We start from the raw sequence: 20707 nt of genomic DNA on the forward strand, positions 1-20707 counted from the left end.
ATAAAAACAAGTTAAGAAATATCAAACTGTTTAATAAAATTTGGCAATATCTACAAAATGTGAAATTTTAGATCCATAATAGTATATATAACCATACAAATAAATACAAAGAACTCTTACAATTAAAACTAATATATATATATATATATAAATATATATAATATTAATTGTTTATGTACTTATTGAGCACATTAAACCCTGTTGCTGAATAATTCGTAACATTTTCTTCCTTTTTGAGCATATATATCTTTATTTATCAATTAATAGGTTTATCTTTAAATGTATTATAGGAAACTAAATAAATCAGAGACTCTCGTTTATATTTATAATATTATAATTATGTGTTATAATTATATCTTTTTTTTTTTCTATATAAATTTGTTCTAAAGTTCATCACAATTTTAACACATCACTGGAAATACTTTATATCTTCTATTTTTTTTCTGTGCAGACAATTGTTAGCGAACTTAGTTTTGTTAATATAATAATTTTTTTTATTTTTCTTTTGTATTTTTATTATTTTTTTTTATCATACATATTTCTAGCTAAATATGTAAATCGAGTTAGAATTATTAACTTACACTTTCTTTTGTTACTTAGAATTTAAGTCATTCATGCTACTACTTTTTTCTTTGCGCGTTGGAAATGATGATGTTGGAATATTGACTAATGATAATAGTGGCAGTTCTTTTATACTAGATGATTTTTTTCTTAATCTTTCGAAAGAAGTTTTATTTTGAATTCTATGTAACTCGTTGTCCGATGATCGTTTATTTTTCGATGAAAATAAATTTACTGATTTAATTGGAGAAGAATTGGCACTATAACAAATAGATGTTGATAGATTTTTTAAACTACTAAGACTCGTAACATTTGTCGTTACCTTATCAAGAACATTAGATTCTGTACAATCGTATAATTTTGGCATACTATAATTATGTTTAATATCTTCTATATTGGTTTTGGCGTTCGTTTGAGATTTTGGATTTCTTAAATCGATTTCTGAGATTCTATTTGGTAGGTACGTAGATGTATTTAAATTAACTACTTTTTCTGAACTTTTTACTGCTTCGCCAAAATAATCTCTTTTAGTAATAGACTCCTTATATAAAGATTTAGTAATATCATTGATATATTTTGATCTTGTCTGAACTGAATTAATAAAATTATGACATAATGATTGCAAACTTGTAGAACTTGATACCGATGGTACATCAATGGATGTCTTACTTATTTCTACGTCTGTAGATAGTTTTTTAAATAAATTCGCTGTATGTTCAGTAGATTCTTCGTTTTTCAAAACATTACATTGTAAGTCGTCTGCAAAATCAATCGTATCGTTCTTATCTCTTAAATGCGTATCACATATTTCTTTTTTAAAGATGTCTCTTATCTTTCTCTCACCATTCTCAGAATCTTTACTATTAAATGGAGCACAATTTAATTTTTCCATACTAGCTTGTAATTCTAGTTCCCATTGATTGGATGTAGCTTCGCTACCATCTATAGACCTTCGACCGAGATGTCCCGCAGACGATGTAATCTTAAAATCATTCTGAAATTAAAAGAATTATATATGAAAATATAAATTTCAAATTACAGTCCAATGAAATTTTATAAGAAAAAAAAAGTTCTTATGCTAACATTATCTTGTTGATGTTGAACATTTTTGCGGTACTCATCGTCTACAGTAGAGATTATATTTTTATGATTTACTTTCTTAAAATCCATTTTGTATTTTAAATTATCTCCTGAAGTAATCAATTCTGCACCTACACCTGGTTCTCTAGGCCCATTAGCAAGAATATCTACAAAAATGAGTAATAAGATATATGTTTGCGACCAACATATATTATGAACATAGACAGCTTTTTTGTATCAATGATACCATTATCCTTTCTTTGTTGGTGTATTTGATTACTAATGTTTTCTAAAATACGAAGACTCGAAGCATAATTATGCTTTGCATCTTTTATTGCTTTCTGCAAATATTCTACTCTTTCCTTTTGCGTTGTTAACATTTGATCGCATTGAGCTTTCACCTCAAAGTATGGCCTTGACTTAATGATATAACGACGGTATTTCTCTTCCAACTGAAATAACTTTTTTTCTGCATCTTGAAATATCATTGCTTTTCTATGATGTTCCCTACCGCATTCTGCTTTTTGATTTTCTGCATCCATAACCTAGACATTATTTATTTAGTACAATTTTGTAGTGTAACTTGTAATACAACGGTAAACAACAAAAATTATTTTACTTTAATAGTTGCATGATTCAACATATCTTGCCAAGCTTGATCAAACTTCCATTCGTGCTGATGCGATGTAAACCTCGTTTCAGCTAAAGCAACGGTTTCTTTAGCAGCCGCGTGTATCTCATTAGCTCTTTGGAATAACTGAGCCTGTTTCTGACATTCCACCTAAACAAATTAAATTAATATTAGAATTCCCCTCTTTTATAAACATATATATATATATTTATATCTCAACACTGACTTGTGCTAGATGAGCTACTTCCAAAGCTTCGTAATAACATCTTGCTTTTTCAATACATGTAATTCCTAATTTGTCCGCTACTTCTTTCAATCGCCTTGTTAATTCGGTAAGCAATTGTCTAAACGCTGTATGTGCCTCCTATATTATAAAATATAACAGATAAAATAGATAAAAGATCTACTATCTTATCTATTGAAAAACTCACATCTAATTCAGTCTCAAGTTTATTAATATCATCTGTTGCATTGTTTAAATTCTCCAACTCGATCTAAAAATATAAGATTTATATTGTCAATCTCAAAATCTCATTATTCCTATAACAAGAAAAAACATTTTTGTCGTTAGAATATTCAAAATTACGTAACGATAGAAAATAATATTAAATTACAATTAGTCGAGAGATGGAATACATCTAATTTTCTTAATAATTATATGTAAAAAGAAAAATGAACAAAATAAAACAAAAGTATAGATAACTAGGCCATTGTACCAGGTAACAAAGTAGTACGGGCGTTACTTAAATGTCAAAGTACATAACCTTTCTTTTGTATACATGAAATATACATGCATGGAGTTTAGTGAAATAAAATGCGATAATATATAAATTGATAATAAAAATTTCAATAAGTAACATAATAACGTTAGAAACGATTGAGATTAATGAGTCACCTGTATACGGGGATCTAAAGATCCTTCGGCGTCCTCCGCGACGTCCATAGTTCGCTTTTTGCAACATTTAATTAATGTCAGCTTAAAATCACATTGTTTTACTAATGCATACGGATATTATAAAACTTTCAGGAGACTTTCAACATCGTTAATTTAATATTGGAATATATTTTTACGTTCAACGTAATTTTAGAAATATCAGTATCATTCACATTTCGAACGACATCTACGCATAATATCTCAGGGCAGGTATCCAACAGTCAGTACCAGCCACAGTCAGTACTAGCGCTATCATGAAATACGTCCACGTCAGATCTGCATGGTTGTTTTTATAACTTAACCTGAACAGTAGTAATCTGTTGAAAAAGAAAGTTATATATTTCGATCAAATCTCTTCTTTCTCTTTTAATACATAATTAAGGTATTTTTTATCATACTAATCATTGGAAAGTTTCATAATTAACGAAATCAATTATTTCTATAGGAATATTTATATTTTTATTAAAATACGTGATCTTTTATTTACCGGTTTGTTACAGTGATTATTTTTAAAGCACAGTGTTTCAAAATGTATTGGACTCTATGGTTATTTATTATTGGATTTTTTGGAGTAGATAATACATTTGGACAAGGTCAAAGAATTGCACCAGGTGTACCTCCTCAACATTATCAAGTTCAGCAGGTACATTTATTTCATTATTATGAAGAAACATATGGTATACAAGGAATAATGATTCAGTAACAGTCTTTTAAACTTTTTTATATTTGTCATAAAAAAGAAAAGAGTTATTTTATAAGTTATATTTTAAAGAATATTTTTACTTTTAATAGAATCTATTTCTTTTCTTCTAGCCTACTCAGCAAATACACCAGGTACCACAAGTACAACAGGGTTCACAGCAACAAGTAAAAATTGATAATTTAATATAATGTTAAAATATATAGCGAATAGGTATTATTGATAACAATTTTCATTCGTTTTTTTTTTAATTTCATTACAAAAAATCATTTAGTTTCTCGTCTTGCTACTAATACGAATAATTTAAGATATTTATTAATATATTTCTAATTTATAAATTGTTTTAATTTGATCTATTATTTGATTTAATTACTTTACCAATATAACATCAGCAAGTTCCGATACAACATGTGCCTATTCATCAAGCACCTGTACAACAACAAATACCTGTTCAAGCCCCTATACAGCAACAAATGCACAATCACAATCATCAACCTCAGCAAATACTTAATGCTGCCAATATAGCTCAGGAAAAAGCGTGAGTAATAACAATTTTATGAATAAATGAAGCATCTATGATTACAAAATATGAAGTTGAATTTATTAATAAATATAAAGTTATATTTGTTAATAAAAAAAAAAGTTCTCTAACTTCAATTAAAGTGATATTTTTTTAGTCATATCGCAGAACATATGGAAGTTCCAATTGATACAAATAAAATGACAGAACAGGAATTGCAGTTCCATTATTTTAAAATGCACGATTCAGATAACAACAATAAATTGGATGGATGCGAATTAATAAAATCTCTTATTCATTGGCATGGTAAGTATATAGAAACATAAAATTATATTTCTATATAAATTAGATATTTTGTTAACGAATATATTATTTATATGTGTAGAACAAAATAAACAAGATCCTGGGGCATCAAACGCCGGAGATAAATTATTTCAAGATGACGAATTGATTAATTTAATTGATCCAATTCTTGCTGTAGATGATATGAATAAAGATGGATATATAGATTATCCAGAATTCATACAAGCTCAGCAAAATGCAGCTGCTACTGGTCGACAGTAATTAAAATAACTTTATATTATGGAATTACAAAAACAGTCGCATACATTAAAATTATTATTTCTTACAAAAATAGTAAATTTTTCATCAGTACTTTTTGTCATCAGTTTTATTTGTTCAGACTTAATTAAATGCTTTTGCATTTCATGTAAACATACTTTCATTGTCTACATTCTGTTGTTCATATAATATTTTTTTTCTATAGCTTGTTGTATACTTGAAATTACATATATATCTAAAAGTCTACAAATGAAAAAGATAAAAAATACTGGGTATACAATAAGTTGTATACAAAAATCTATTTTCATATATTAATAATAATTAAAAATATTGTATCGTATATATGGAGTGTGAAAAAAATGTATATCACGTAAAGCGATAATTAATCGCAAATATCAAGGTAAATTGACTTTTTTAAAACGTGTTAAAAATAATTCCTATCATGTTATGTATGTTATGTATTTGGAAAAAATGTTAATTAGATTAAAACAACGAAAAGAGTACATAATAGTATAAATTATGTCATGTATGTATATATATTGTATAGAGTGTAACTAAAGTTACTAACAAAATTTTACAGGCTACTAATATTCGCATTAAAAGACTTATTTGTTTATTTAACAGATAATACAATCACAATATAGTCTGCTGGTAATTTTTTTCATCGCTCTGTATATGTGGTATAATAATACTTAATATAGGAAATTGAAATTTATATTCGTAATAAATATACACATGTTACTATAAATATTGGTCTGTATATATAACTGTGATATATATAAAGATTATTATCAAACATACAGTAAATACAATACTTTTGATATTAGTTACTTGAACATTTAGAGTATTAATTTTTTATACAAATGAGATGAAAATTGTATCTTAGAATTAATCTCATTTTGTTATTATCAATAGTAAATAATAGTGAACAAAAACAAAATTTATATTTTATAGTTGTATTCATTGTAAAGATATATAACTAATTTTATTAAAACTAGTAGTAAATATTATTTCATACATTCTTAATATATATAAAATATCAGTCGTGAAAATAATTATATAAAAGTAGTTTCTATTGTATTGAAACAAATGTTAAACAATTGCATAACATTTAAAACAAATTTACTTTTTGTTTCCTTTTCTTTTTTTTATATGTGTCATATATGAGACAAATATTTTGTATTACGAAAAGCAAGATATTTTTCTAACAATATTACAAAATAATAAAAATACTGCTTTAACAATGTGTGAAAAAACGTACGATGAGAATAATCTCGTGACTTCGTACGTAAAATGGTCTACAAGGTGCATATATCGTGATGTATAAGTGTGTTTATTCTTATCTGATATTTTTGTTTTTTTCAAATTATTATTAATACTATTATTATTATTATTATTCATCCATCGAATCTTTTTTCTCGTTGAGTTATTGATTTAAGTTATTAACTTGTGAAGTATAGAAGAAAAAATGAGAACAAATCCATGCACATAGGCTCACCAAATTCCATCAACGTGTTTTGCAGATTCGGCAATATTTTTGCAATATGAGATGTGGTGAAGAAGGTAAATCGCATATACAAAAAATTTTATATATATATATATATATTATTATATTAGCATATTAACAGAAAGTGAAGAAATAGAAGAAATAAAGGCAACGTGCTCGAAATGTAGTAACAACAATAAGGAGAGCACTTATAATTTTTCACACATACAAGATTTATGTCCTGCTGATAGAAAACGAATATCATTATTAATCAAACATTTGGCAAAGTGAGTTGTAACTTTTTTACTATTTATTTCATACTCAATATTATGTTCACATATATTTATATATAGATGTACTCGTGAAATGCATGAAGTTAAATCTGATTTAGCTGTGAGCGAATCTGAGAAAAAAGCTTTACTAGAAGAATATCAAATATTTCTTAATCGTCATAACTGTGAAAAAAAGCAATTAGAATTTGAAGTAAAATTAATATTTTTCATATAATTTGTTTTCTTTGATTTTTATCTTCTTGTTTAACTTCTCTTTATTTTTCTAGCTCTCCGAAGCTAAGACAAAAAGAACAAGTTTAAGGATTCAAATTATACAAGCACTTGAATTGTTAACATGTCAATTGCTGGCGCAAGAAAAACAATTTATGAATCTAGTAGAAAATGTAAGAGATCTTTTATGTGAAAAAGTAATTATCCATGAGGTTCTTAGTCAAAAAGAGATAGAGAGAAGTAATCTTGTAGCAAAAATTCAAAGATTAAAAGAATCTCTTAGATTAGAGAAATTATTGCATTCCAGAGATCTTGCTCAAAATCTTCTTAAAAATAAAATGATCGATAAAGCCTCTCAAACAACAGATGATCTCAATTTGCATACAAAATGTGACATCAGGTAATAATATTATTTAATACAATATAATTTTTCTATGAAAAGCTTAATAAATAATAATTTACATAATTGATTTTTAGAAAATATAATTTCAATGCCACTAATTTCGAACTGAATTTTAAACATTCTCAAGATATGAAAACTAAGAGTAAGAACGATTTGGAAGAACTTACTAGCGATGGAACACTGATGCGTGATCTATTTTTTAGAGTACCAAACATAGAGGATGATGAAAGTTTATATCTTATGCCAACATTGTCAAAAGAATTTAATCAGATAAAGTCTTCCACTTCTTTTGTATTCAATTAAGTATATATAACAACAGAAGAAAAAAATAATACATATAACATTAAATATATGGTTTATAAAGGATGTCTAAAAAATGTATGAATATATAAGTAAAAATAAATCGTTTAATACTTAATACATTGAATACTGATATCAATTTAAATCTTTTCATATAGTAATAATGTGTACATTGTAAAATGTAAGCATAACTGGAATAACGTAGCTACTACAAAATTTAGTAATACTATGAATGAATTGGTCAAAGAGTTTATATATAATTTTAAAAATTTCATATAATAATATTTAAATGTCCGTTGAATTCTTTTTTTATATATATATATACACATTCATATGACATTTTAGACCAGATTTTTAGAAATAATAATAAACTATAACAGTATTTTAAAATCCACACATTTACATTCATCTCCATACAAACGTTTCATACGCTCACACATACAATGTATGTAGGAATTGTAAGTCATCTCCAATATAACAAATTCTGATTCATCTCGACAATTTAATAAATTTCTCTTACTTTACGTATTGCAGTCTATGGCCATTAAAACACATTTAATGATATTTCATTGTAATCTATAAATACATTATTATATAATATGCACATAATAACAAAATATAAGCACACATAGTATGGATGTTTAATAATTATACCTTTCAACGCATATGTTCTTATATCATAAGGCACTTTTCTTTAAATATTAAAGAAATAAAGATAGAGAAAAAACTGAAATAAACTAATTCTTTCAGAGAGTACAACAATTATTGAAATATAATTTTTAAATTCCTATTTTATAGAATCACTCAGTGTAAACTACTGCTATAAAGCACTTACTACACAGGGACCTGTCTCAGATGACAACATATTTTTATACAAACAAATAAAAAGAATTATCATTTATACAAACTCGAATTTTCAAATAAATGTATACTTTCATTCATATTTCATTTAACATTTTGAAGTCATTTACTGTAATAATATGGAAAGTGCATAAATAAAAGAATATTATCTACTATTATTTTATATATATACATGTGTGTGTATGTGTGTATGCGCTCGCGCGCGATATATAAAAAAAATATAGTCGATTCAATTTTCTAAGGAATCATTACTGAAGATTTCACTATACTTAATTTAAAAGAAAAATGAAATATAAAAAGTACGATCTTAACGCATGTACCATATAATATGTATTCATTGATATCCTTAGTATTTTAATTACTAGAGATATCTGTTTTGTTTAAGAGCATAAGTCAGAAAACTTTAGTACATGATATCGTTCTATTCTCTATAACATTTTGTGATAAAAGGTTTATAGAGTATATAACTCTAAAATTATTAAGAGTTCGTCATTAATGAATTTATAAAAATATAATCCAGTTATCAATATAGACAAAATTTAATAGCTTACATAGTAGCTTAATGATCAATTTTTGTAATACATTATTATTAACAAACATATAACGTTTGCTAAGAAAAAAGAATACACATATATATAGCCCTTTCTGTAACTTTTTTAAACTATGGAAGCGTATAGATATAAAAAATGAATGTTTCATAGATTAAATTCAAAATCGTTAATCCCTATTTCGTATAATACAGATCTTTTGTATTTTTTGAAAAAAGAATTATATTATAATTCTTCAAAGAAAGCAACTCTAGCTTTAGTAGAACCTGATTTGACTTTTTTCAATGTACTATATTTATTTTCTCCCAGTCTCATCTGTTCCTCGTGTAACTGATCTAATTCACATTGTTTCTCACCAACTTTCATAACTTCTATTTCAGATCGCAATTCTCTTAATTGTTCTTGTAAATGTTTACTCTTCTCCCAATAATCGACTCGTTCTTTTTCTATTTCTAATGATAATTGATCCACATCACCATCAGCAATAAGATCATACGAGGTCAAGTCAGATGGTAATGGTTCGGCATCTAATTGCAAATTCTGAAGATCCGCTTGTAAATCTGATGTAAATACTTGTGTTGAAGGAAACAGATTTGGGACGGGCTATTATAACGAAAAAAATTATTACCATTTTGCACATAATAAAATCATATTATCTAAATTTGTCTTTACTTACTGTTATAGCAGCAGTATAAGCATTTCTGCTGAGAAATTCTAAAAGCTTTTCTTTAGCTTCTTTTTCAGCAATACGTGCTCTTAACAATTCATCTTTTAATTTTTCTGCTTCTGCAGCTCTTCTCTCTGATTCTTGTACCAGTCTTTCGGTTAACAATTCTGCTTCCCTAGTTTTCCGTTCTAAATGTACTTTCTCTTCTTCGGCTTTCATATTGTTTAATCGAATTCGTGTAATTTCTTGTTCTGCTTCTGATGCCTTTTGACTAAGAAGCATCGCTTCCTCTTCAGCGACCCGACTCTTCTCAGCTAAAAGATCCGCTGTTTCTTCGGATCTTCTCTATAGAGATTTGAAAATATTTTTTTGATATAAAATAGATATAGTACGTGGGTGTGTGTGTATTATAAATAATCTTACAAGAGCTTCATTCGCTAAACGAATTTCTTCTTGATACTGTAAAAGACGCTGTTCCATAGCAGCTTTTTCTCTTTCTGCAGCTTCCCTTAATTGCTTTTCTCTTGCCAACTTATTTCTTTCGACCTGTCTCCTAGTAAGATCAGTAATTAATTCAATACAAGTGAATTCGGATTATTATCCTCATTAAGGCTCCTAAGAACTCGTAAAATTTTTTATTTTGTTTTTTATAAATTTATTTCAACATCTATCAATTTCTTAATTCAAATTTTTTTTTTTTAATATTTCATTTACTTTAAAATTTACATATAATTACTGACAGAGCCAATTTATTAAGTAATGAATAATAGCATGCAAACTACATTTACCAATAATTCCATTGTGGCAGTATTGAAAACATGTATGTCCTAAATTTTATATATATAATGTATATGAGTACTCAGGAGCCTGAATGAATTATGTATAGTTCTTTTGCAAAGAGTTATTACCTGAAACATTCAGTAAATCATAGCATGTAGTATCGATGAATATACATATTTATTATATTGTGATAAATATATATGTATCTACAATTAAAGAGTATTTTTATTAAATTTGTTGTTTTTATTAATGTAAGTAAAAGTGACTTGCATAATTTAGAATTAGCTTTCCAGAATTTTTTAAAGTTCATTTCGTATGCTTTTAAATGTATACAATAAAATAATATGTATATATAAGTCATCTGATTTTCTCAATGCCCCCAAACCATTTTTATATTGGTATATTCTAACATACGAAGACATTCTTGCTGTTTTAAGGTCTTCTAATCCAAAGCACATCCAAGTAGATGGATGAAACCTGTCTCAAACTTTTTGACAAAATTAGTAAAATATAAACAAATTAATTTTTTTCAAATATAAAAAGCACATCATACCTGAATGATACAGAACGTTTGTAAGTATTAAAAAGAAATCATAGATTTAATTTTAATATCTATTGAAATAATTAAAACAATTAAAGAATAATTATTTAAGGAAAAAACAAATATGTTTACCGTGATTTTTCTTCTTTGGCTTGAGCCTTCATCTGCTGTACCTCCATGGAGTCAGGCTTGCGTCTTCGCATAAATAGATCATGGTTGCCAATACACAGGTCCAGGATCTTAACAAATAATATGTGAGCAACTTTGTCACTATTATGTTCGTCCAATCCTAAAGCTATCAAACCCTTCACCCAGCTGGCAACATCTGACTGTTTTTTTACCAGTTTATTCATGCGAACTTTCTGCGAGAAGAACACGAAGTTTGGCGATGTCTTTTCCACTGGTTTTATGACAAACTTCTTATCATCAAAGCTAATATGTCGAATTTCAGACCACGTAAATGTAGTTTTAGGAGCGAGCTTGTTTTCCTTTTCGTAGATATTCAATCCCAATGCTGTTACCCCGAGCCATAGATTTGTTTCTTTTTTGTTCTAAAACAGAAATATATATATCCTTAATATTGATTATTGAAATCTAGTTCTCCTTCTGCGAATGATAAAATTTGATAAATCTTACTTACGCTAATAGGAAAATAATTCACACCATACATATCCAAATCTTGTGCAATTTTAAGATATTCCATTTCTGCCTCGTCTCTAGACATTCCACGATGATCAGCATACCAAATCTTTATTCGATCTTCCCACATTTCAGCAGTCATTTGATATTGATCTATGACTCTTTGTGGAAGTAGATCTTCACTGGCCAGCATTCCTGGGCGGTATGAAACTTCATCATAGTCCCCGTACTAACAACCGTGCAGTAATAATTACAATCATAACCAATTAATATCTACATATACTTGTATGTCTATATATACATTAAACTTATCTGCCAGAAATCATGTGTCGTTATCTTTCTTAGACTATATATTGTAAGAAAGATAAATTCAATTATGCATGCAAAAATAAACAATTTTATCCCATACATTAAAAATACGCAATATCTTTCAAAATACCTTTGCTTGTACCGCATATGACGCAAGTAAAACAGAAGCTTCTGGAGGACAATAAATATCCATTGACAATATAGCTTGTTTCACTTGAAGAAAAAATAAATGCTGAGTAACTTCTTGTACCAATTCTTCCGACACATCTTCGGGATAAAATTTAGCCAGAAACATAAAAGGAGTTGTAGGCTGTTGCGAAATGCCTTGATCTTGAACTATAATAGAAACAACATATATCTTAACAAGTACTATAATATATTAATAGATATTAATAGATGCTTAATTTTAATGAAATTTACCTTTTTTATCTAATTTTAACCAAGATATAAATCCTTTAGAATCTTCGTACTGAAGCCCAAAATACCATGTTTCCCTGAGTCCAATTGTTCGACATACTAAGTCAAACAAATCTCTTCCCGTAGATCTCCACTATTAAGATAAATTTACATATTTGCAACGAAATATTTCATAGAGAAAAATTATAAATAAAAATAAAAAACTAATGATACACTACTGACTTCTAAATTAAATTCCAATTCTGCGTCCAAGGTAGAGACTTTCACTGGAAAGGATTTCCCCGATTTTTTCCTCCGAAATTGTGGCATTTTACTTTTCATTGTATTCACTAAGCATTAGAGAAATTGATATAACCAATTTCTAAACATTTTAAAAAGTTTACAAACATTCTATGTTATAATATGATATTGTTGAAATATGTTCATGTGTTATTGCAGAGCAGTTGCAGGATTAAAATAGACATCACAAAATATAAGTAATCTTCGAGGAGTTAACCTTATTTACACATGTTTTAATATTAATGTGGTATAAAGAGGGGATAAATTCACACAAAAAACATTAAATATAATATCTTATTTTGATTATGGTGTTAATGATTAAGAGATGTCATAGAATCTGTCTCGATAAAGTGTTTCAAATATTTGAAAACAAATCTCGTATCTTTTTCACAACTGAATTAAGATTTCTTCTTTTGTTTGCATCCAATAACGAAACGGATATCTTTCATTGACCAATAGCAGCACTGAATTAGCGAATGAATTCTTCACTAAATGCTTACGAAAAGAACACGATCGTAACATCGGTAAAGATAAATAATCTAATTCGAATTAATTATAATTGTATCTCAATTTTTAAAATGGATTCAAACCAAAAAAATTTTACACAACTCAAACTAGTCATATAAACAGAGATATGAAAATTCATGCACACTGTTTGGAGTGCCATCTATGAGAAAATAAGTATTTGTAAATAATATAAACATTAGAGTCAGCTCTTACAACTACAAACAAAAAATCTTATCAGACTTTGTCCTGTCTGTTTATTCAACTATTCAGAGTTTAAAGTTTAATCATTTGAATCAACAATATATTTTCTCTTTTACCAGTTTTTTGCCAACGTGTTTTAACATATAATTAAGCTAAAAAGTATTTAATAATTTTTAATTTTTAAATTTCGGGAAAAGAATTATTTAAATAATTTTTATTGTAAATGACGTTTTAATGAGTACTAACATTTCCATTTTCGCAACTCGATATTTTTTTTACTTTTCTTTATTCATATGCAGATATTTTAATCCATAGTGTGACAAAAAAATAGAAATTGAATTTTATGTGATACTTGTAAAAATAAATCTCAAATCCATAAATCTAATTAATTAATCTTTCTAAAAGTATTGTTTATAATATTAAAATGTTTTTGATAATAAAATGTTACTTATAAATCAAGTAACATCTTATACATCTTCCATCTGTTTGAATACATATTTACTCAGTTTAACTAGTTCATATGTGTTCAAATATGTTTAGTAAATATAAAATATTTAAATTTATATACAATTTATAAATTAAAACATTATGATCCTTATAATAACACATTACATTTTCATTTCAGGAATGATACATATTACTAATTTAACAATAACATATAATAAGTAGATTTTAAGAATTTATATAAAATGATTTAAAGTATATTAATTTATTAATTATGTAAATAAATATAAATTAATACTATTAGAAAAACAATAATTACTTAAACAATGTCATGTTAAATTTTATCGTTATTATTTCTAGAGAGATACAATTTATTTTGTAATCATATAATGATCATTTTCATAATTAGTATAAGTATAAAATAATTTTGTGCTGTATAATTGTACATATTTAATTTTGTTTTGTGTATATACAAAATTAAAATAATTATCTTTATTTGATATGTGTACTTACATATTTGTTGTTATATACATATATTGTACTAAATTATTTTTTACAAATTTTTCTTAAATATTTTTTTTTTTGGTATCCCTAATAATATCACAAAGTATTCATGCTGTTTATTGTACATAGCACATGTCACAAAAAAGACCAATATAATTTTGCACAAATATTATTATATTTTCAATAGCAAAAATATATTATGATTATATATATATATATATATATATATATATATATATATATATATATATATAATTTACATGACTCTTAAATAATATTTTTATCTTAATTTTAATAGCTAAAACTTTCTATTGTGTGAAATATTTGCCTACAATAAAATTAATGTTATTGTAAATAATCTAAATACACTATAAGCTATGTGATATATAGTTTTTGAAATACTATTGTGCAAATAGCTGAAAAAATTTTATTTTAAGAAATATACATTTCTTATTTTCTTAAAAGTAATATGAATAGTTTTTCATGATTCTTTCTATATACGCGTAATTAACACATGCAAGAGAAACTTGTACATTAATGTTGTTCGATAAAATAATTGTGATAAGGAACTAATTGCATGCATTATATAAAAGAGAACTGTGTTTCATTGATAACAAAAAATATATTCTTATAACAAACATTATTCATAAAAAGTGATGAGTATTAATGCGCTTTCAATTGGCAGTACATAATTATTTTCTTGTATACTTACAGAAGATAAAGAGAGCAAATAATAAATATCAGTAAAAAATTGTTATTACAGACAAACGTATTAGGAGTTAAATGATCCTGATTACAAACAAACATAGATTTACAAATTATAATATTTGTGCAACTTCAAATCTGTATTAAATAAAATAATATTTGAATAATTAACTTTGTTATATTTTTTTCAGATTTTTTAATTATTTAAGAATTCTAATTTTTGTTTTTAATGACAAATTAAGAGATAAAGAATTGAACATTTAATTTGCTGTTTCTTCTTCAATGTATTATGATGCGTATGCACTTAATAAATTAAACTATTCATAAATATTATATCTTTTTATATATCTTTAAATTATATATTACAATATAATATTACATATTATATCATAATACAACATTTAGTTATAAAAAACTTTAGTGTAGGTTTAATTTTTTTATATGAAAAATTTGAATTTATTTGATATGAACAATTATTGAAATATACGAAGTATAATTACTAAAAATTAAATGCTCTCAATACTCAAGATTTCATTACTAGATCAATTGCAAAATCATATATACACGCATTTGTATATATATTATCCAATTCAAACACACTCGTACCATAAAGACTTTCAAGCATCATCATCTTTTTTATATATACAAATAATTCTCATATTTACTCAATTTTTTTTTTTTTTTTAATTAATTTTTACTCGTTTAATACTAAAAAAGATTCTCTATTCCACTAGAATATGATCAAATGTTTACATTCATACAATTTTTATTTCTTTTCTTTTTTCTTTTTTTTTTTTCTTTTTTTTTTACAATTACTTACAGGATCATGGTAAAAGATATAATCTAATATCATTATTAAACCTATCAAATACCTCATTATACTTTATTGTATCTTTATTTTATAAAGATCACTCTTTTGTGTAATATATTTTGTATAAGTGCAAAATTTTTCTTATTCGCTTTTACATCATTTTTTTCTTTCTCTATTAGAATATACCACAAATATAAAGTTAAAATGAATTTTTCTCAACAATTATCTTTTCAATAAATTATAAAATATAATCGACATTATATTATATCACATCAATTTCCATTTTAGAAAAAGGTAAATCGATATCTGCTTTTCTTTTTTCATTATATTAATTTCTTTTCTAATATTTTACAACTTTTATAACATATAGTTGCTTCAAAACAATATTATAATATTTTCCTAATTCGTAAATTTTTTGGGTAGAGAATAGACTTTAGAAAAATTTGAATACAAATAAAAAAAAAAAGAACAATTATACATTTGTGTGCCTCTCAAATAACACGATAAGATAATGACTTACATTGAATGATTTTCCATTTCCAAATAACATGCAAGGTCAATACCATGTCTATTATTAAATATTGTGTTGGAAAATGCTATTTTAAATTCAAATTCGTCCAAATACAACAGATCTTTCTTACTCATTGTCGAGTATAAACGAGATATACTAACGCCTCTTGTTTCCATGACGACGGGAGAACTTACGGTTTTTTCTGTAATATGACAACAAAGATCTTAATGTTCAATATATAAACATATAACTATTATTATTATATTTATCATTTATATATATATATATATATATATCCAACTTTTGAAACTCTCTTATTTAATTTAATAAAATGTCAAAATTTACCTAATCCTACTTGGAGATGGAACTGGAGTGTGTTCAGCAATAACAGGTAAAACAGAAGTAAATTTATCAGTCGGACGCAAAAGACGAGCTGTACGTGAAGATAATCTCCATATGAGTCTTTGTCTATGAGGCGTTTGTTCTTGGGCATTATATTTATTTAAAACGGCACTTACAGCTTCATGTGTAGAAACAAAGCTATCGCCTGAAATCTTTTGTTACATATGGTATTAATATCTACTTTTTGTACAACATTTCTATCTATATATATCTATCTGCCATACCTTGCAAATTTTTTGTACTTCAGCAGCAAATTCTACCAGTCTTAACATTTGATGCGCCGGTGTTACAGGTGAATTAATAGTAGAAGGACCAGCCATTGATGTTACAGAAATAGTAACATCTTTATTTGCATCTAATCTTTTAACGGCTGCATCCAAATATGTACAGAGTAAGACCAAAGCTATTTCAGATGATCTTAAACTTGCACAATTTCCATCACAAGCAATCATTTCTAATCTTAGAAAAAGTTCAGATTCCTTAAACATATACATACACACATATATACATATATCTTATATTTCAAAAAATATTTTATTTATTGACAATTATATTAAGAATACTTACCATTACTACATTGGCATATATATCGCCAATACCCAAATGCGATGCAACAGTATGAAACATTGTATTAAACAATTGTAGAAAAGTTAATGATGTAATTGGTTGTATAGCTGGTGCCCATTCTAATTTATTACGTATTACACCTGACATACGCTTAAGATCTCCTCCGGTACACTTGCATTGAGAAATGGATACCAAATGATCAGCATCCAAAGATTGAGCCATTTGAACTGCAGCGATATGAAAAGCTGATACACTGATACAAGCCATATGTTTTGGTCTGGCTTTCATTTTAGTTAAAAAACGATCCATCAAATTGATAGCAACAAAAAATACATCGGATGGTAAATCGTACCATACTTTCAAACATCTTAATACATGAGCAGATCCATCCCGTGCACCGATTGTAATTTCATCATTCTGTAATAAACACAATGTTAGTATTTAATATTTTTTTCACATATAAATAATACACACACACACACACATATGATATCTTACAGCAAGAAATACACCATTAATAACTTACTTGTGTTGTAGTTAGTAATTGAAGATTTGGTTGATATTTAACCTCAAGCACCAAAGCTTCTTGTAATTGTTCAAGTAGTGGGTGGATCGCATCTGGTACAGGAAAGCCTGATGTGTCCATTCTTATGTTGTGTGATAAACCGCTCACTATGGAAACGGTAAAATTGTAGTATAGTCCTAAAGACTATTGATTGAATGACTAAAAATTCTAGTCACACAATAAGAATGACACAACTGGCTAGCCTTGTATCTGTAAAATTAAAATAGTATAATATAAGTATTTGAATGACATCTTTTATAATTTTATCATTATGAAAGACAGTATACTTTGATATAAAAATTTAATTTCATGATATCTTTCGTTTATTTATCAATACATAAGATTCAATCTTTGATAAATTATGCAAAGAGAGTATTTTATTGTATTATATTTATTCTATAGAATAAGAAACTCTGCAAGTAGTCATGATTTCAAGGTTATCACAACATTCACTTGTAGAGTCCATAAACATGATCTCAGGCGTAAATAGACCTTGATCAAAACTTTAGAATGAAACGAAAGGCTTCATGAAAAGAAAACAAATGAAGCAAGTGACATTGCATGTTTATAAGTTTCAAATTTCTCAAGACACATATCTTATCACACAGGCTACATTTCACTTGTATAAAATAACATTGTTTTGTACGTATATCATGACGCTACTGCGCATTACGTACCGAAATATACGAGAAGAAATTGACACGCAATTTCTTTCCCAACATTTTTCATCAATTTTTAAACGAATCACACATATATATATACATACTTTTATCGTGATCAGTATACTACCAGTACCATTAAAAATATTTACAAAATTTCATAAAATCTAATAAAAATATTAACGTGCAAAAAATCATTTGTACTAATAAGTTATTAGATAATTGAAAATACGTTGTTACTATAATCTGTGCTTTTTTGTGCGTTAACAACGATTCGTGTTTCGCATATCTTCCAACACAACGCTTTACTTTCTGACGCAATATATCTACAAACAACCATGACAAATTTTTTACACACACGTGAGATCATAAAATAATCCAACTGAAATGAAAAGATCATACTGAAATAATATCAGATCACGTATCCTTTTTCTCATAACTAATCTATCATTCATAAGAACATAACAAATAATTTTACAAACTAAACAAAAATTCTAAAAATCAAATTAAAAATATTTAATTTTCAGTTTAAAAAAGATGTATATACATACATACATACATACATACATATATATACATATATATATTTTTTTCAGACGAATCAGCCGATACAAAAGTTAGGCAATTGTTTTCGATTGAATTAAACATATACAAAATGACGCAAATGAGATTCTTACGTATATGTGCATACATAGAAAATGTAGATAAAAAAAAATTACTATGGCAACACGAGTGATAAGAAAAAAAAAAATTAGAACAGCTTTTGTTAAGTATTTCGATAAAAACTGCAAGAACAAAGAAAAGATAAATAAATAAAAGAATTAATTGTCTTTTGCACCTTTACATTCACACATACATACATACATACATACATATATACATACATCTAAGCATTACGAAATTTTTCAAATCATTCTCGAAAGATCGATTCAACTTTTTTTCTTTGTCCTTTCATTTCTATTTTGATGAATGATATACAACAAGTAATAATAATAGTAGTAGCAATAGTAATAATAATAATAATATTTTAATATTATTTTGATATTATTATTATATATATATTAGTAATGATAATAATAACAAGAATAACAATAATAATAGAATATTTAAAAAAAAAACAAAAAAAAATTCACTTACTCGAAAAGAGAAACTAAATGAAGAGATTCGTTCGAATAATCTTCTTTAGGAAGAAGACAAAAGCAGGACTATATAGTTCAAAGCGTCAATGACCAACGACAAAACGAACTGTCAGAACACAATATGTATATATATGTGTGTGTGTTGTATGTATGTGTGCGTGAGAAAGAGAGTGTGTCACGCGTAAGCACACAAGCAAATATACAACTTGTGATCTAACATTTATAATCGAATCTTTCAAATCTCTCTATAGGAATATTATATATACATACACGGCACACCTACACACGCACGCACATCTTCAAACTAAAAGAAGTTAGATATTAACACACATATATATAAAATTAAGTGGAAGAGAAAAAATTGACGAGGATCGAACGATTCGATCGAAATATTTACTGTTTTCTTTTCTTTTTTTTTTTCTTTCTTTCGAAGATTGATATTCACCAAAGAACGCAGTAATTCAAAATTGAAGAAATTAATATGTACGAACCGTATGCGTGTACGGTGTGGTTTTCTCTCGAAAATATTTGATATAATTGTAGACAAAAAATGTATCGTAGGGAGAACAAAAATATATATATATATATGTATATATATTAGATGGGACGAAAAACTCGATACTCTGTTGAAAACGTTTTTTATAGACTACGTTCTCAAGTTTTGTCTTCTCTCGAGATAGTATACGTGTTATAAAGTTTTTTAACGAACTTCAATTCCCATAGAAATTTCATTTCGCACTTCATTGCCAACGGTCGATAACGTTTAATAAATTTCGATTATTTCTTTCGATTTGATTATAAATATATATATTTATACATGTGTGTACATATATATATACATATAAAAAATATATATTAGAAAATTCATTCAAAGCTTTCGCATAATTTTTTCATCGAATTTTGTGCGAATCTATTGCACTGACAAAGAGCGATTTATTTATTTTTTTTTTATTTCTTTTATTTTCTTAAATA

General features: G+C 26.3%; 5 protein-coding genes across 15 annotated transcripts; 2 read left to right on the plus strand and 3 right to left on the minus strand.

Annotated features, from left to right (window-relative positions):
• Positions 1–16: 16 nt before the first annotated feature.
• On the minus strand, positions 17–3398 carry LOC127061825 (SH3 domain-binding protein 5 homolog). 3 transcript variants are annotated; one of them, XM_050989211.1, is made up of 8 exons: positions 3168–3397; positions 2704–2766; positions 2499–2636; positions 2261–2422; positions 1889–2186; positions 1645–1808; positions 1405–1555; positions 17–1320 (listed from the first exon to the last, which is right to left on the minus strand). In XM_050989211.1, exons 1-8 carry the CDS (start codon positions 3213–3215, stop codon positions 593–595), a joined length of 1752 nt encoding a protein of 583 aa, XP_050845168.1. In that variant the 5' UTR covers positions 3216–3397; the 3' UTR covers positions 17–592. The 3 variants fall into 3 exon arrangements, with proteins under 3 accessions (XP_050845168.1, XP_050845167.1, XP_050845169.1); XM_050989212.1 differs by having other exon boundaries at positions 657–821; positions 884–1555; positions 3168–3398; XM_050989210.1 differs by having other exon boundaries at positions 17–1555.
• Positions 3399–3430: 32 nt separating this feature from the next.
• LOC127061832 (multiple coagulation factor deficiency protein 2 homolog) lies at positions 3431–5080 on the plus strand. Its single transcript, XM_050989236.1, has 6 exons — positions 3431–3588; positions 3707–3849; positions 4020–4073; positions 4299–4444; positions 4584–4732; positions 4812–5080. The coding sequence occupies exons 2-6, from the start codon at positions 3736–3738 to the stop codon at positions 4988–4990; spliced, it is 642 nt and encodes a 213-aa protein (XP_050845193.1). The 5' UTR covers positions 3431–3588; positions 3707–3735; the 3' UTR covers positions 4991–5080.
• A 1057-nt stretch (positions 5081–6137) lies between these two features.
• LOC127061827 (uncharacterized) lies at positions 6138–7806 on the plus strand. 3 transcript variants are annotated; one of them, XM_050989220.1, is made up of 6 exons: positions 6138–6292; positions 6511–6550; positions 6616–6760; positions 6827–6956; positions 7033–7376; positions 7454–7806. In XM_050989220.1, exons 1-6 carry the CDS (start codon positions 6281–6283, stop codon positions 7680–7682), a joined length of 900 nt encoding a protein of 299 aa, XP_050845177.1. In that variant the 5' UTR covers positions 6138–6280; the 3' UTR covers positions 7683–7806. The 3 variants fall into 3 exon arrangements, with proteins under 3 accessions (XP_050845177.1, XP_050845178.1, XP_050845179.1); XM_050989221.1 differs by having other exon boundaries at positions 6142–6292; positions 6448–6550; XM_050989222.1 differs by having other exon boundaries at positions 6148–6314.
• On the minus strand, positions 7769–13359 carry LOC127061824 (merlin). Of its 2 annotated transcripts, XM_050989209.1 has the most exons (9): positions 12664–13357; positions 12445–12574; positions 12155–12360; positions 11717–11944; positions 11418–11627; positions 11209–11315; positions 10179–10308; positions 9765–10100; positions 7769–9691 (listed from the first exon to the last, which is right to left on the minus strand). In XM_050989209.1, the coding sequence occupies exons 1-9, from the start codon at positions 12760–12762 to the stop codon at positions 9314–9316; spliced, it is 1824 nt and encodes a 607-aa protein (XP_050845166.1). In that variant the 5' UTR covers positions 12763–13357; the 3' UTR covers positions 7769–9313. The 2 variants fall into 2 exon arrangements, with proteins under 2 accessions (XP_050845166.1, XP_050845165.1); XM_050989208.1 differs by having other exon boundaries at positions 11209–11627; positions 12664–13359.
• Positions 13360–13464: 105 nt separating this feature from the next.
• LOC127061826 (cyclin G) lies at positions 13465–20422 on the minus strand. Of its 6 annotated transcripts, none has more exons than XM_050989218.1 (6): positions 20227–20422; positions 17899–18147; positions 17373–17789; positions 17030–17284; positions 16749–16957; positions 13465–16605 (listed from the first exon to the last, which is right to left on the minus strand). In XM_050989218.1, the coding sequence occupies exons 2-6, from the start codon at positions 18016–18018 to the stop codon at positions 16560–16562; spliced, it is 1047 nt and encodes a 348-aa protein (XP_050845175.1). In that variant the 5' UTR covers positions 18019–18147; positions 20227–20422; the 3' UTR covers positions 13465–16559. The 6 variants fall into 6 exon arrangements, with proteins under 6 accessions (XP_050845175.1, XP_050845174.1, XP_050845171.1 ...); XM_050989217.1 differs by lacking the exon at positions 20227–20422 and adding an exon at positions 19734–19979; XM_050989214.1 differs by lacking the exon at positions 20227–20422 and adding an exon at positions 18615–19054.
• Between the last annotated feature and the right edge of the window lie 285 nt (positions 20423–20707).

The sequence above is a fragment of the Vespula vulgaris genome, chromosome 2, assembly GCF_905475345.1.
Source record: "Vespula vulgaris chromosome 2, iyVesVulg1.1, whole genome shotgun sequence".
Classification (NCBI taxonomy): domain Eukaryota; kingdom Metazoa; phylum Arthropoda; class Insecta; order Hymenoptera; family Vespidae; genus Vespula; species Vespula vulgaris.